General features: G+C 31.3%; 1 protein-coding gene across 4 annotated transcripts; it reads left to right on the top strand.

Annotated features, from left to right (window-relative positions):
- Positions 1 to 1407: 1407 nt before the first annotated feature.
- On the top strand, positions 1408 to 10465 carry LOC112771958 (psbP domain-containing protein 2, chloroplastic-like). 4 transcript variants are annotated; one of them, XR_011876092.1, is made up of 8 exons: positions 3384 to 3516; positions 3884 to 5052; positions 5324 to 5425; positions 7763 to 7816; positions 7930 to 7982; positions 8078 to 8116; positions 8195 to 8336; positions 9116 to 10465. XR_011876092.1 is itself a non-coding variant. In XM_025816823.3 (3 exons), exons 1-3 carry the CDS (start codon positions 1442 to 1444, stop codon positions 3941 to 3943), a joined length of 537 nt encoding a protein of 178 aa, XP_025672608.3. In that variant the 5' UTR covers positions 1408 to 1441; the 3' UTR covers positions 3944 to 4174. The 4 variants fall into 4 exon arrangements, 1 of the variants encoding a protein (XP_025672608.3); XR_011876093.1 differs by lacking the exon at positions 3384 to 3516 and adding an exon at positions 5947 to 6126 and having other exon boundaries at positions 4315 to 5052; XR_011876094.1 differs by lacking the exon at positions 8195 to 8336.
- The last annotated feature ends 3090 nt before the right edge of the window (positions 10466 to 13555 follow it).

A 13555-nucleotide genomic window follows, 5' to 3' on the forward strand; every position in this document is an offset into this window, starting at 1 on the left:
AATTATTGAGCTATATGCACTTTCTATTGTATTGTTTGTTCCATCTTTGCATGTATGTTCTTCTTTCGAAGATGTGTATTAAATTTGTATGATTTTCTTTCTCCTTAATCTTTTGATGTGCATGTAATTTTCTAATAACATCTACAATAAAAAGAACAAAAATGTGTAGATTTTTTTAATAAGTTATTTTTAATAATAATAATTGAAATAGTATAAAGTGAAATTACCTGTTAATATTTTTTTTTGACCCACCCTGTCAGACAATATCTCAAGTGATGCAAATTCAAAATAGTGTTAGAAAATGTTCAAAATTAAATCTTTAATTTCTTTCACAACAATTGTGAGTAAAAAATTTACTTTCATTGTACCTTTAATTGGTCTATACAAATTATTTGCATCTTCTATTTTTAAATTTTTTTATAGTATAGACTTTTCATTTTAGTAACAAATGTTTGAATATGTTCATCATATTTCTCTTCACAATTACATAAAGAGATGTTACGTGCGGTGTTAGGAAATCATATCATAGTTAATAATTAGTGTAAAAAAATGGATTACATTTATTTTTTTTAAGTTAATAGAAAAGGAACAATGAATAGCATATTGAAAGAAGTATAATTTTAAAGATATTAAAATATAATTATATATAAAATATTATAAAATAATATAAAAAGTATAAAAAATAAAAATAATTAATGTATTTTTTCGTAAATTCATTTTAAAAATATAATAAATATGTTTGTTTTGTACATTTTCATCTAATATAATTATTTCTAGATAAAGAGACTCTTATTCATTTGTGGGTGTTAATATTTTTCATAGACGAACCATGCGAACTTTGATAAACCAATTATTTATTTGTTTGGTGATATTGTCCAAAAGAATAATGCTCCATCGAGTAAGTTTGAGATGTTGTATAGTGCGAAAATAAATTTTTTGTACTAATTTTGATGTTATTTGAGAAAATAGTGATAAGAGACTTATATAAGTAGTTCAGATAGTATGAAATTTGAATATTTGTAGCGTAAAATTTATTATGATTAATAGATTATTATGACATTTATAATATGGATGTTTATTATATTTAATAATTTATTTATAAAAATTAATAAATTAATTATTAGAATTATAAATTTATTGTATTATTTATAACGGTAAAATATAATAAACATAAGGATATAAATTTTTGTAGGTTATAAATTTAATTAGATATTATTAATTTTTAATTATTATCATTAGTAATTTTATAACCTAATTTATATATATTTATATTACTTTGTATATTTTTTTGTATTTTTATTTTTTTGTTAATTTAAAAATAATAGTTAATTTGATAAATTTTTTAGTTGATTTAAAAATGATGTTACTCACATGACATTAGTAAAAAGAAAAAATAACGTGAATAAATCCATCTGCGCTTATATATTAAGAACATATTCCAATGGCTTTTATAACTTGCTCGACGCTTCTCCACAATTCACAACAACACTCTTCTTCTAGAACCTTCTTCTCAATCCCCTCTTTCAATTCTGTTACCTGCATTCTTTCCAATGAACCTCACAACAACCACATCCTGCATTTATCAACATTTTTTACTAAGAGGAAGCTCCATCTTACTCTTCTTCTCACAACTTTTCTTTCGAGCAATTTATCAAACACTAGTGGTTCATTCTTGATGGCTCAAGAGTTGGACTTGGAGCTTCACAGATACACTGATTCGAAGGAAGGTTTCACTCTTCTTATACCCTCTTCTTGGACTAAGGTAAAATTATTTACCCATTTTTTTTTTGAATAACCTTAATCTTTGATAAGCTTTTTCTACTGTGAAGAATTGCGTATGTTTGGTATGATGTGTTGGAAAATGATTCAATAGAGTTAAATGGAAATGGAATGAGGTGGGTAAAATATTGAGTAAAATCTAGCTGTTACTCATGTTAGTGTATAACTCTTTTACACTGACACCTAATCGTGTGTTGCGCATAGATCAAACTGGTTTCTTGTTGAGATTGAGGTGTAGAAGTTAGCCACTTTTTGTCTATATGGCAATAATTTGATTTAGAAGAATTTTACATTGACAATGCATAAAATTTAAACTCTTAGATATTTTAGAATTAGATTAGATGGAAATGGAATATATTAGATGAACTGATCATTATATTTCATGAAAAAATTGTTATTTATCCCCTCCAAATTGAGTAGTACAAGATGAAATGCTATGGAGTTGGAGCAAAAAAACATAAAATTCTTGTCATTCCAAATTTTCACCACTTTCCATTTACATTTGTTACAATTTTTGCTGCTCTGGTTTACAATGAATAGGTTGATAAAGCTGGGGCAACTGCTTTGTTTCAAGATGCAAGTATGGGGAGCAACAACATTGGGGTTGTCATGAACCCGGTTCGTCTTGCAAACCTTGGAGACTTCAGGAGCCCCGAGTTTGTAGCTGATAAGCATTTACAAGCAGAAAGGTGTAAGGTAAGGTTCTTGTTTCCATTGCTGGAACTTTCTATGACCAATGCAAAATTTGAGTCAAGTGTGATGATATTATTAGAAGAATCTCCCTGTACTTGTACCATAACAACATAAGCAAAGGAGGAATGAGCTGAAAGATTTACCTTGGATTAGTTTGACTCTGTTGTGAACATCATTTTGCTAATACTAAGCGCTAAGACACTAAAGGCTAAACTAACTAATTGGCTACAAATTGTCTTCTCTGTTTCATTCATTACATTATATAATAAAAGGGTCTCTAGAACCTTCCCTTCCTATCACAAACTATTGGCACCTCACCTGTGCTCTAAAGTATTCCTATAATTATTTATTTTTATCCATAGTAGATTCTTCGTTGATCTTTACTTAATTAACTCAAAATTAGCAATGATCAACTTGGTTTCTTGTTGAGATTGAGGTGTAGAAGTTAACCATTTTTTGTCTATATAACAATAATTTGATTTGATATTAATTTAGAAGAATTTTGCATTGAGAATGCATAAAATTTAAATAGAGTCAATTCTTTTATTTTTTATTTAAATAGATAATTTGTAATTAAAGTATGTTGTATAGGGAGGAAACAGAGTATCAAAAAAAGAAAATATTATGTAATCTAAATGAGTCAACTATACTATCCCGATTAGTTACAATTATGTAATCTCTTCTCTTTGAGCTTCAATTCCATTTATCCAAAAAGAAAAAAAAAGAAAAATTATAATTTAAAAAATTGGATTAAAATATTAATTTTAGAGTAAATTTTTTGCCCGTGGTTTAGTTGATGGGAATGTGAAGAAACATGATTACACCATGTCTAAAAGGCATAGGAGTTAACCTTCAATTGGCTATAAGCTATCATCTTACTTAATAGTTGGTTAGTTAATTTTGTGAAGGATTGTGGATTTCTCTGTTGTTTTTTTTGTTTTTTTTGTATATAGGTACTCTGTTTGGATTTTGATCCCAATGAGAAATTCTGGACAAGATCTCTTCTTTCTAAGTTAACACCTTGGTTTTAGGCTTCAAGATTAAGTACATTATTCATATTAACCTTTTGCATATTACCTTTAATATTTTCACTATGTCTGTCCATTCTACTATCTTTTAAGTTTTAACTGCTTCACTACAATATTATATTTGAATTTTGGTTTATCATTTAAAATTATATTTATTAAAACAAAATTTAAATCAATTTTTGATGCTTTTAAAAGTCTTTTGTCTTAATTAAAACTATCTAAATTTACATAATACAAAAAGATAAAAATTCCTAGAATGAAATTTTAAAACTGAAATTTGAAAATGAAATCTTTTAATTTTTTATCCATAATGTAATATAAATTAAATTGACACACTCTATCTTAGAAAGTGAAGGTTACATAAATATTATATCTAAAAATAGGAAATCAAGAAAGAAGAAGAAGAAGAAGGAGAAGAAGAAGAGAAGAAGAAGAACGAGTGAAGAGCAATCAGATTCTGCAATGATGGATCCGTGGGATATGATAGACCTGGATGCCGATGAACCACCGCAGTTTCACTTTGAGTCTCCGTCTCTGCCTGAGCCGGTCTGGAATGGGGACGAAAACAAGATTTTTGCCGCCAATGTAGGTGGTTATCAACCACCTCAGCCCCAGCCCTGGCCGTGTGCCATGGACATGAGTGGTAATCAACCTCTTCAGCCGGTTATTCATGAGTGTTTGCCGGAAGCTACGGAGAACCGCCGGCTGGAGGAGGAAGCTATGAAGATGACAGAGCAGTATTATGGAAGCCCATTATCTGGTTATCAACCACTTCAGTCTGAGCCTTCAGCCGTTTGCCATTGACGAAAATGTTGTGTTTAAGAAAAGGAATCCAAGCAAGAAGCTAATTAAGAAGACGACGAAAATACTTAAAAGCAAGAATGAGTCAAGAGAATTCACATATGTTGAAGATGATAGAGGCAGAGCTGTTTGCCGACGACCACAATGTGGGTGGTAATCCAGCGCCTCAGCTTCAGCCTCAGCCTGATTGGGATATGGAGAAGATGTGACGTCGGTGGTCATCAACCACTTCAACCTCAACTTCAGCCCAAGCTGCAGTCGGATAATCAACCATCTCATTCTTGGGACGACAACAAACAGTTCGATGAGTGTTTGCCGGAAGCTATGGAGAACCACCGGCGGGAGGCGGAAGCTATGAAGATGACAGAGCAGTCGGATAATCAACCACCTCATTCTTGGGACTACAACAAACAGTTCGATGAGTGTTTGCCGGAAGCTATGGAGAACCGCCGGCGGGAGGCGGAAGCTATGAAGATGACAGAGCACTGTTATGGAAGCCCATTATCTGGTTATCAACCACTTCAGTCTGAGCCTCAGCCGTGTGCCATTGACGTGTGTGGTTATCAACCACCTCAGCTGCCGTCTCAGCCTCAGCCTCATCCTTGGTCTCGGCCACTTCAGTCTGAGCCTCAGCCGTGTGCCATTGACGTGTGTGGTAATCAACCACCTCAGCTACCGTCTAAGCCTCAGCCTCAGCCTCATCCTTGGTCTCGGCCACTTCAGTCTGAGCCTCAACTGATCATCATCACAGGTGGTATTCTCAATATTTTCATTCTCTTCTTATTTTGCAAGGTTTATTTCTCGTATTCTTTCTTTCTTTTTATTTACTTATTCTATATTTCCTTTTTCTTATCTTATAAGTTTTATGAACAAACCGTATAAACAATGAACTTTTTTTTCCCTTAGATTTGTTTTTGGAATAAATAAAATATTTTGAAATGGAGATGATCAAATATATAAATATTTTTGTTCACAAGAAATTCATTGATTATCAAATATTTTGTTTATTTCTATCATGACAGCAAGGAGTTAGTGCCTGCTGCAGAGGAGGAGGTAGTGCCGGCCGCAGAGGAGGAGGCAGCACCAACAAAGAATGGATCTCATTGGACCCCAGATGAGCATAGGTATTTATTATTATATTACTTCTTTTTTCCTCTTCCTTATTTATTTATTATTTAGTTGAATATTGGTGTTACCAAAAAAAAAAAAAAAACAAAGTGGAGCAACTAGTACCTACATATAAAGAAAAGCAATTTATTATAGCACTTCCTTGATTTAGATACATCTCTAATTTGTCGATGATGATTGTATCTTGTCTACAATATATAGTCTAGTACCTCTTTTCTGTAAGATCGACTTCACTGCTCTCTTGTTAATTAAAGCTTTCATAAGTTAGTATTTTTGTGCATCAATAACTAGCAATTTGAGCGAATTCTAAAGTAATTTTTTGTTGATTGTTAAATTTATTTTGTTTTGACCGTGGTTGGCATAGTAATGTTTCTGGTTGGACTGAAAACCAAAAAAGAAAAAAAAAATTTGTTTGATATCTAAAAATATTGTTACTAATTAAATAGTTTATGTTTTTGTTTAAAAATTTTTAGTATAAAATTTGTTAATAGTTATTTCAAAAATCATATTTTGGTAGGTTATTTCTTAGAGGGTACCAACAAGAAGGTTTACACTGGACAAGAATTTCAGAATATTACGTCAAAATAAAAACTCATAGTCAAATTTCCAGTCATGCTCAGAAATAGTTTTTACACAAAAAAGAATTAGCAGAAGGAAAAAAGCTAAGGAAAAGCATTTTTGATGTAATTTGATCATCGTAAGTCATTTCTTTACTCTCAATTAGTTAGTCTAATTCAATTTCCACTAATATAGAAAATATTTAATTGGCTATTTTAAACTCTTTTAAGTTATTATCCATGATAGTTACACTATTTTAATTGTTTTTCAATGTAGAAATTGTGCCTTATCCGAGGTTTTTAATGGATGGAGGATTTGCTTATAGGAGGAAGAACATGTAAATGGTCTAAAGAGTTTTATTTAGGTTGCACATATCTAGTTCGAGTTAGTTGTTAGCTAGTTTTGTAAATGAACAATGACCAGAAGATAGGTTTGAAAAAATACTGATGTAGGAACATGCGATCATTATAGATGTAATTGTGATTCATAACCTTTTTATCAATAATATTTGATTTTCTAGTTCTCCGGCCTTGATGGCAATGCCGAAGGGGACGGTGAACTGGATTTTATCTAAAGTCTGATGGCTATGCTGAAGGGACTTTTGGTAGAAAAGATGTATCTTTTTAAAAAATTATTAGTTTCAAATATATTAATTAAACATATATGTAAACAATTTTTAAAAGTATTTCATCCATAAAAATTAGTTATAAAATATTTTTAGGTAATTTTATACTTTTATTAATGATTACTTGTTTTTCATATTTTATTTGGTTGTCATTGAAGTTGAGAGTTAGTATAAGAAGAGCTTGATACTAATTAGATTATAGACAAAGTATTTGATACTAATTAGCTTGTTAAGTATTTACACAATTACTCCAATTAACTTGCTGTGCTGTATTTATATGATGCCAGTAATAAGATTTTGTTTTATTAATGTTATTTTGCCTCTTTTTTATGAACGAGAATACGTGACTTTTGTAACAACACTTTTGTTGTAATAAGAAAATGAAGACAAGATTTAATAGAATTATTTGTTGTTCATAGAAGAAAATTATTTTCATTCCACAAATGAGAAAAGAAAAGGCAAATTCATAGAACATACTTCAATTTAAGTTATATATTTATCATGATATCTTTCTATGTTATATAGTGTGTGCACTTTCTATATATAATTATTGAATAAATTTTTATGTGAGTTGTTTTATTTGATCACAATAAATATGATTCACAATACTGTTTGAATCTTATTCACAATTTATCTACTCCTTGAAGAGATCAGTTATTTTCATATTCTTTGCCACCATCATTGAATTTTTTATTGAAATTGTTCATTAAATATGCCAGTTTTTACTTGTCCTACATTATTGTCTTATTTCATCTATTTTTTGTTCTCGTGCTTGAGTAGTGTTCAAGCCATTCTTTCTCGTTTGATTTCCCATTAATATTTTTATGCCATTTTTCGTTGGAGAACGTTTGCCATAGGTATTTTTCTCAACTCCTTGCTTCACCTCTTTGTTTCATTGTAGAACCTTTATGATCTTGAGTGTCTTTGACTTGGCGCTTTAGTTTAATTTAGTGCATTATTCTTGTTATGATTCCAATAAGCTAATTTAGCCACGAGAGTTTAATTTAATTTACACTTGAAGCTATTTTGTTGCTGCGTTACATCATCAGTTTTTACTTTTTGTGGTAGACAAGAGTCACTTCAATTTCTTTTTTACTTAGAATTTGATGCATATGTTGCTCCTAGTAAGCAATGAATGTTATTTATGCAGTTAAATAATTTTGGAAAAACAACAGCAGATGTCACCTTGCTTTTCACATGGACTGTAAGTGAAACTTATTTGTTGACTATTTACTATTACACTGTTGGTGTTTTAATGTTTTATCCTATTCTTGGCCCTTGGGGTGCTTAATGCAAACAATTGATGTATGCATTCAGATTTCTGTTGGAGGACTTTCTGAGTTTACTGGCGATCATTTTAATTCAAAGATGTAAGAAAATTGTGACTTGTTCACCTTCTTTGTGAAAATGTCCCATTTGATTGCTTTTTATTCTAACATTCAAGATACATATTATGTTTTGCTAGGGTGAATGACAAAGTGCATGGTGTTCTTCTACATCACAAGTAAAGCCTTAACACTTACTATACTTTTGAATGACAAATAATTTTGGAATTTATCAATTAATTTAGATGATACTATAGGACTAGGGATGAGCGGTCTCCTGTCACATTTGCAATTGCAGCAGAGGAGACAGAGGATGTGCATATATCAGTATGTCCTGTCTGTTATATCTCCTGTCACAAGGGTATCTTGGCTAAGGATATGTGGAATGAAATTAAACAGGTTAAGAGACAACTTATAATTTTTCACAATATTTCATTGAAACTTATAAAATATTTATTCATTGTCTTTGTTATATTAAGTTATTGGTTCCATCATGTTTTCTTCTCCTGGATAAAGCCAATTATTCTGTTCTAGCTTCTAAGCATTATATAAGACAAGCACTTGGATTTTCCTTTATTTGGGTATCATATTTCTTGTCATTTATGACAATTACAATGTTGAAGACTTCAAGTCCTGTCAAGCATCACTGTTTCAGAATATTGGAAGCCTAAACAATTACCCCTTTTGAACTCTTAAAAATGATGTATCTTGTAATATCTTAGGGCAATCTTTTAGGATTGGTTTTTATATTTTCTTACATTACGCCATTTTTTATCTTTATTTTAGTATGTTTAGGATTCTAATATTTTTCAAAAATAGGAGTTGTTACTTTGTAACTTATATCATGGTACATCTCATCATATCAGAATGGCTGAGTTGATTAAATGAAGATATCATGATGCAGATTGTAATGCTGTTTTTTCAGCTTTTGTTGCTTTTTTGTTCTTCTTCTCCCCACCCCCCATCCCCCTTTTTTTGTTGATGTGTAGCATGTGTTTACATTGCACTTATGAAATTCAATCATTTGTATTTTAGTTCATGTGGTGCTAATCTGCTAATCTGTGATGTTCTTTTGAAAGCTCTTCAAAAGATGTCTATTACAGCAGGATATTAACCTTTCTGTAACTAATATACTTATTATATTTCATTGAACTGAATTAGTACTATTTGTCTTTTAGGCATGGGTCTTTTGACCGCCTGAATATCTTTGAAACTGCCATGCCTTCAGAACCAGGATCGTCGATTGAACTCTTAAAAAAGAGTTGTGTTCCAATGTGGTAGCAGGCACAGCCATCATGATTGTCATGTTGCCAGATGCAGCATTCAGAGGATTGTTTGTGGTATAACCATTTTGGATGGTGTTGACCGTGATGACGTCGTTCATCAGCTTGTGGAAGCATTCTTGCAGTTGCGCCGGGTCTTTCCAGGGAGACGAGCAGCCACCACCTCCCAACGGTTGTGTATGGCATCCCGAAAACAATTGGCAACAACCGACTCAAAAGCTTCAAGTTGAGGCAGAGACTGAAGCTGAAGCTGCAATTGAGGTGGTTGATAACCACCCGTGCCAGCGAAAAACTGAGGCCGAGGCCAAGGCTGAGGACGAGGCCAAGGCTGAGGCCGAGACTGATGAGGTGGTTGATAACCACATGTATCAGCGAAAAACCAAGGCTGGGGATGAGACTGAGGACGAGGCCGAGACCAAGGCTGAGGCTGAAGTGGCCGAGACCAAGGCTGGGACTGAGGCTGAGACGGTAGCTGAGGTGGATTAATAGACACGTCAATGGCACACGGCTGAGGCTCAGACTGAAGTGGCCGAGACCAAGGATGAGGCTGAGGCTGAGGCTGAGGCTGAGACGGTAGCTGAGGTGGTTGATAACCACACACGTCAATGGCACACGGCTGAGGCTCAGACTGAAGTGGTTGATAACCAGATAATGGGCTTCCATAATAGTGCTCTGTCATCTTCATAGCTTCTGCCTCCCGCCGGCGATTCTCCATAGCTTCCGGCAAACACTCATCGAACTGTTTGTTGTAGTCCCAAGAATGAGGTGGTTGATTATCCGACTGCTCTGTCATCTTCATAGCTTCCGCCTCCCGCCGGCGGTTCTCCATAGCTTCCGGCAAACACTCATCGAACTGTTTGTTGTCGTCCCAAGAATGAGGTGGTTGATTATCCGACTGCAGCTTGGGCTGAAGTTGAGGTTGAAGTGGTTGATAACCACCGACGTCACATCTTCTCCATATCCCAATCAGGCTGAGGCTGAAGCTGAGGCGGTGGATTACCACCCACATTGTGGTCGTCGGCAAACAGCTCCGCCTCTATCATCTTCAACATATGTGAATTCTCTTGACTCATTCTTGCTTTAAGTATTTTCGTGGTCTTCTTAATTAGCCTCTTGCTTGGATTCCTTTTCTTAAACACAACATTTATATAAGTGAATACATTTATATAAGCTTTACTTGTTAGCTAGAGTATGTTAGTTAGATTAGATTATGATTAAAAAATAAAAAAGATTTCATTTTAAAAATTCCATATTTAAATTCATTTTAAGATTTTTTGTTTTCGTTTTATATGTAAATGTAGAAAGTTCTAAATACACAAAAATGATTCTCATATATAGGACATAAAAAAAGATTTAAATTTGTTTTCTAAAAAATATAACTAGTGTATTTTTTAACTTATTTTTATTTGGCAATAATTACTATAAAAAAAACATGCTTTAATTACAAATTATCTATTTAGATAACAAATTAAAAAAAAAGATTGACTTGTTTAGCTTGATAGATTTAAAAAAAAAAGATTAAATTTTTATTTTGAATATCCACATATATATTCGATATATAATTACTTCATCCATTTAAATCTATAATAGATATAAACAAATTGGACTAAATGAACCAATTTATTTGACACTCCTTGCACAGCTAATTATATCCAAAATTTAAACTATGATTTAACTAACAATATTTCTAATCCAAAATATTTAGATTTCGGTTTACAGTAATTATAACTACGTGTTTTTTTCTCCTTCTTTATAAATAGCTTAAGGGAGGAAGAATTAGTGAAAAGGGTAAGCCTATACCTGTGAATTAAACTTAATTGAGATCTCGCTAACTATAATCTTCAGAAAATAATTTGCTCATGCAATCAACATTTTTATCTTTGTTGAAAATAATTACACACCTCCGGCAGCATTTTCCCTTTTAAAAAGATATAATGTTCAACTGTTCAAGTAAATATGTAGCTATGTAAGTTAAAACATAGTAATATAAAATCTATACACTAGAATTTCAGTCTGGTTGATTTTTATGACTTTCAACTAAGACTGAACATAAATCAATTGCTATATTTTAAGAATCAAAATTCAAGAGAGGGAGAATAATCAAAGAAGAAATGAGATTCTCATTTCAAAGTTTTAAGCCTGCATCAAAGAAATGGAGAACTTGCTCTAAAATCATTCTTTTATGTGGTTCATGAAGACTCTCTAGTTTATTAGAATGAACAATGTTAAGATAGAGTTTCTTTGAGGTCACAAATGATGCAGAAAATATCCTCTTCTTTCCTCCATGAGTACTATCAATGATGTATTCAAATTCATAAATTTACAAACCTTCATCCCCTGATCTTTCTGAAGCTGCAATTAATTCAGCTTCCTTTGTACTTTCCTGAATATGAGAAGAATAATACACACAAGTTAAAATGATATACAATCACATAGACATTTGATTATTCCCTAGAATCAGAGACAATTATGAACACAGAAGGAACATTTCACTATTTCAGAGAAATAAGCTTTTTCCCTTCTTACTTTAGTTGTTAAATGCAAAGCAAACTATATGTAATGGCCATTATTCCTTTTGTCATAAATACGGAAGCAATGTTTCACTAACATCTATGATCATTGCTACTTTTGATTTAATTAAATAAAGATCAACGAAGAATCTACTATGGATAAAAATAAATAATTATACGAAGGAATACTTTAGAGGCTTAGAGCACAGGTGAGGTCAGGTGCCAATAGTTTGTGATAGGAAGGGAAGGTTCTAGAGTCCTTTTTATTATATAATGTAGCCAATTAGTTAGTTTAGCCTTTAGTGTCTTAGTGTTTAGTATTAGCGAAATGATGTTCACAACAGAGTCAAAGTAATCCAAGGTAAATCTTTCAGCTCATTCTTCCTTTGCTTATGTTGTTATGGTAAACTACAGGGAGATTCTTCTAATCAATATCATCAACACTTGACTCATTTTGCATTGGTCATAGAAAGTTCCAGTAATGGAAACAAGATTAGTATTGGAGCACTTAAAAAATTATACTATAAATAAAAGTACGATGTAATAATATAAGATAGACATGATGTAATTGAAACTCTACTTTTTCTTTTTGTCTTTAATTCTAGGAATTTCTCTTCTATTCTTTGTGACTATCTCTAATTCTCTCTGTTCTTGATACAAATTTGTATCAGAACAACATCAAATTTAATGTGATATTGCAAAAAAAGGTAATTTTTACAAGAATCTAAGAACGCCATTTAGAGAAAGTACAACTCACAAGAGGCGTATTGCACTGACAATACGTAGAGACATATTGCTTGCGCAATACGCGTCTAACCCCTGTAGGTCCGAGAATATATAGTGCACTAGCACTCTGTCTCTTCAATATGTATGCTTTCTCTCTCAGTCTCATTTTCAATTTTAACTACATTTACACCTATGCATTACTTAAAAACAAAATGAATATATATTTTATAAAATATATAAATTAATTTTAAATTTAATAATTATAAAATTACAAAATTTATACATAAATTAAACTTTTAGAATTACAAAAATACTCAATTTAAATTTATTTATTCGACTTCATATTATCATTTTATTTTTTTTCTTCTAAATAATCATTTTTGTTTATTTATTTATTTTAGATTATATTTAAATATTTGTACAAATATAAAACTCTTAGATGAAATGTAAGTTTGAATATGATATTTTAATAATTGAAATTAATATTTAATTTTATTTTTCATAAATTATGATAATACTATGTATTTTTAACAATATTATAACTAAATGATATTAAAAAGTATAAATTGTTAAAAAAGAAAAAAAATGATATATAAATAATATAATTAATGAATACAATTAGATCAAAAATAAAAAACTAAAAAAAAATACAAAAGATATGATATATTCTAGTGTTTTAGGAATTTATCACCTAATACATATGTTTAACAAATTAAATAGTAAAATAAAAAATTAACAGGCACAAAAACTGCCATTGTCATCCTAAAAAACTACAACTAATCGAGTTCTTTTGTATTTTTCATATAAATATGTGTCATCTACTTATACGATTGGGCTCATTAATGTTTTAATGCAAGGATAAAAGTTTCAAACCACTCGTGTCATTATCCTAATATCTTCGACCACCTCATTCTCTTGATATGTTAGTGCAGTTTCGATCTCGACTGCTGTTGATGGCTCTTTTTGTATCATTGATTCAAATCACGACGGCAAAGTTTTATAAGAAGCTTTCCAACAACAAAAAATTTTCGCAATTGTTTTTTGCTTAGACAACCATATTTTGCGGTAACTTATCATATAATTGAATTTTGATTGCACT

Source organism: Arachis hypogaea, chromosome 18 (assembly GCF_003086295.3).
Source record: "Arachis hypogaea cultivar Tifrunner chromosome 18, arahy.Tifrunner.gnm2.J5K5, whole genome shotgun sequence".
Lineage (NCBI taxonomy): Eukaryota > Viridiplantae > Streptophyta > Magnoliopsida > Fabales > Fabaceae > Arachis > Arachis hypogaea.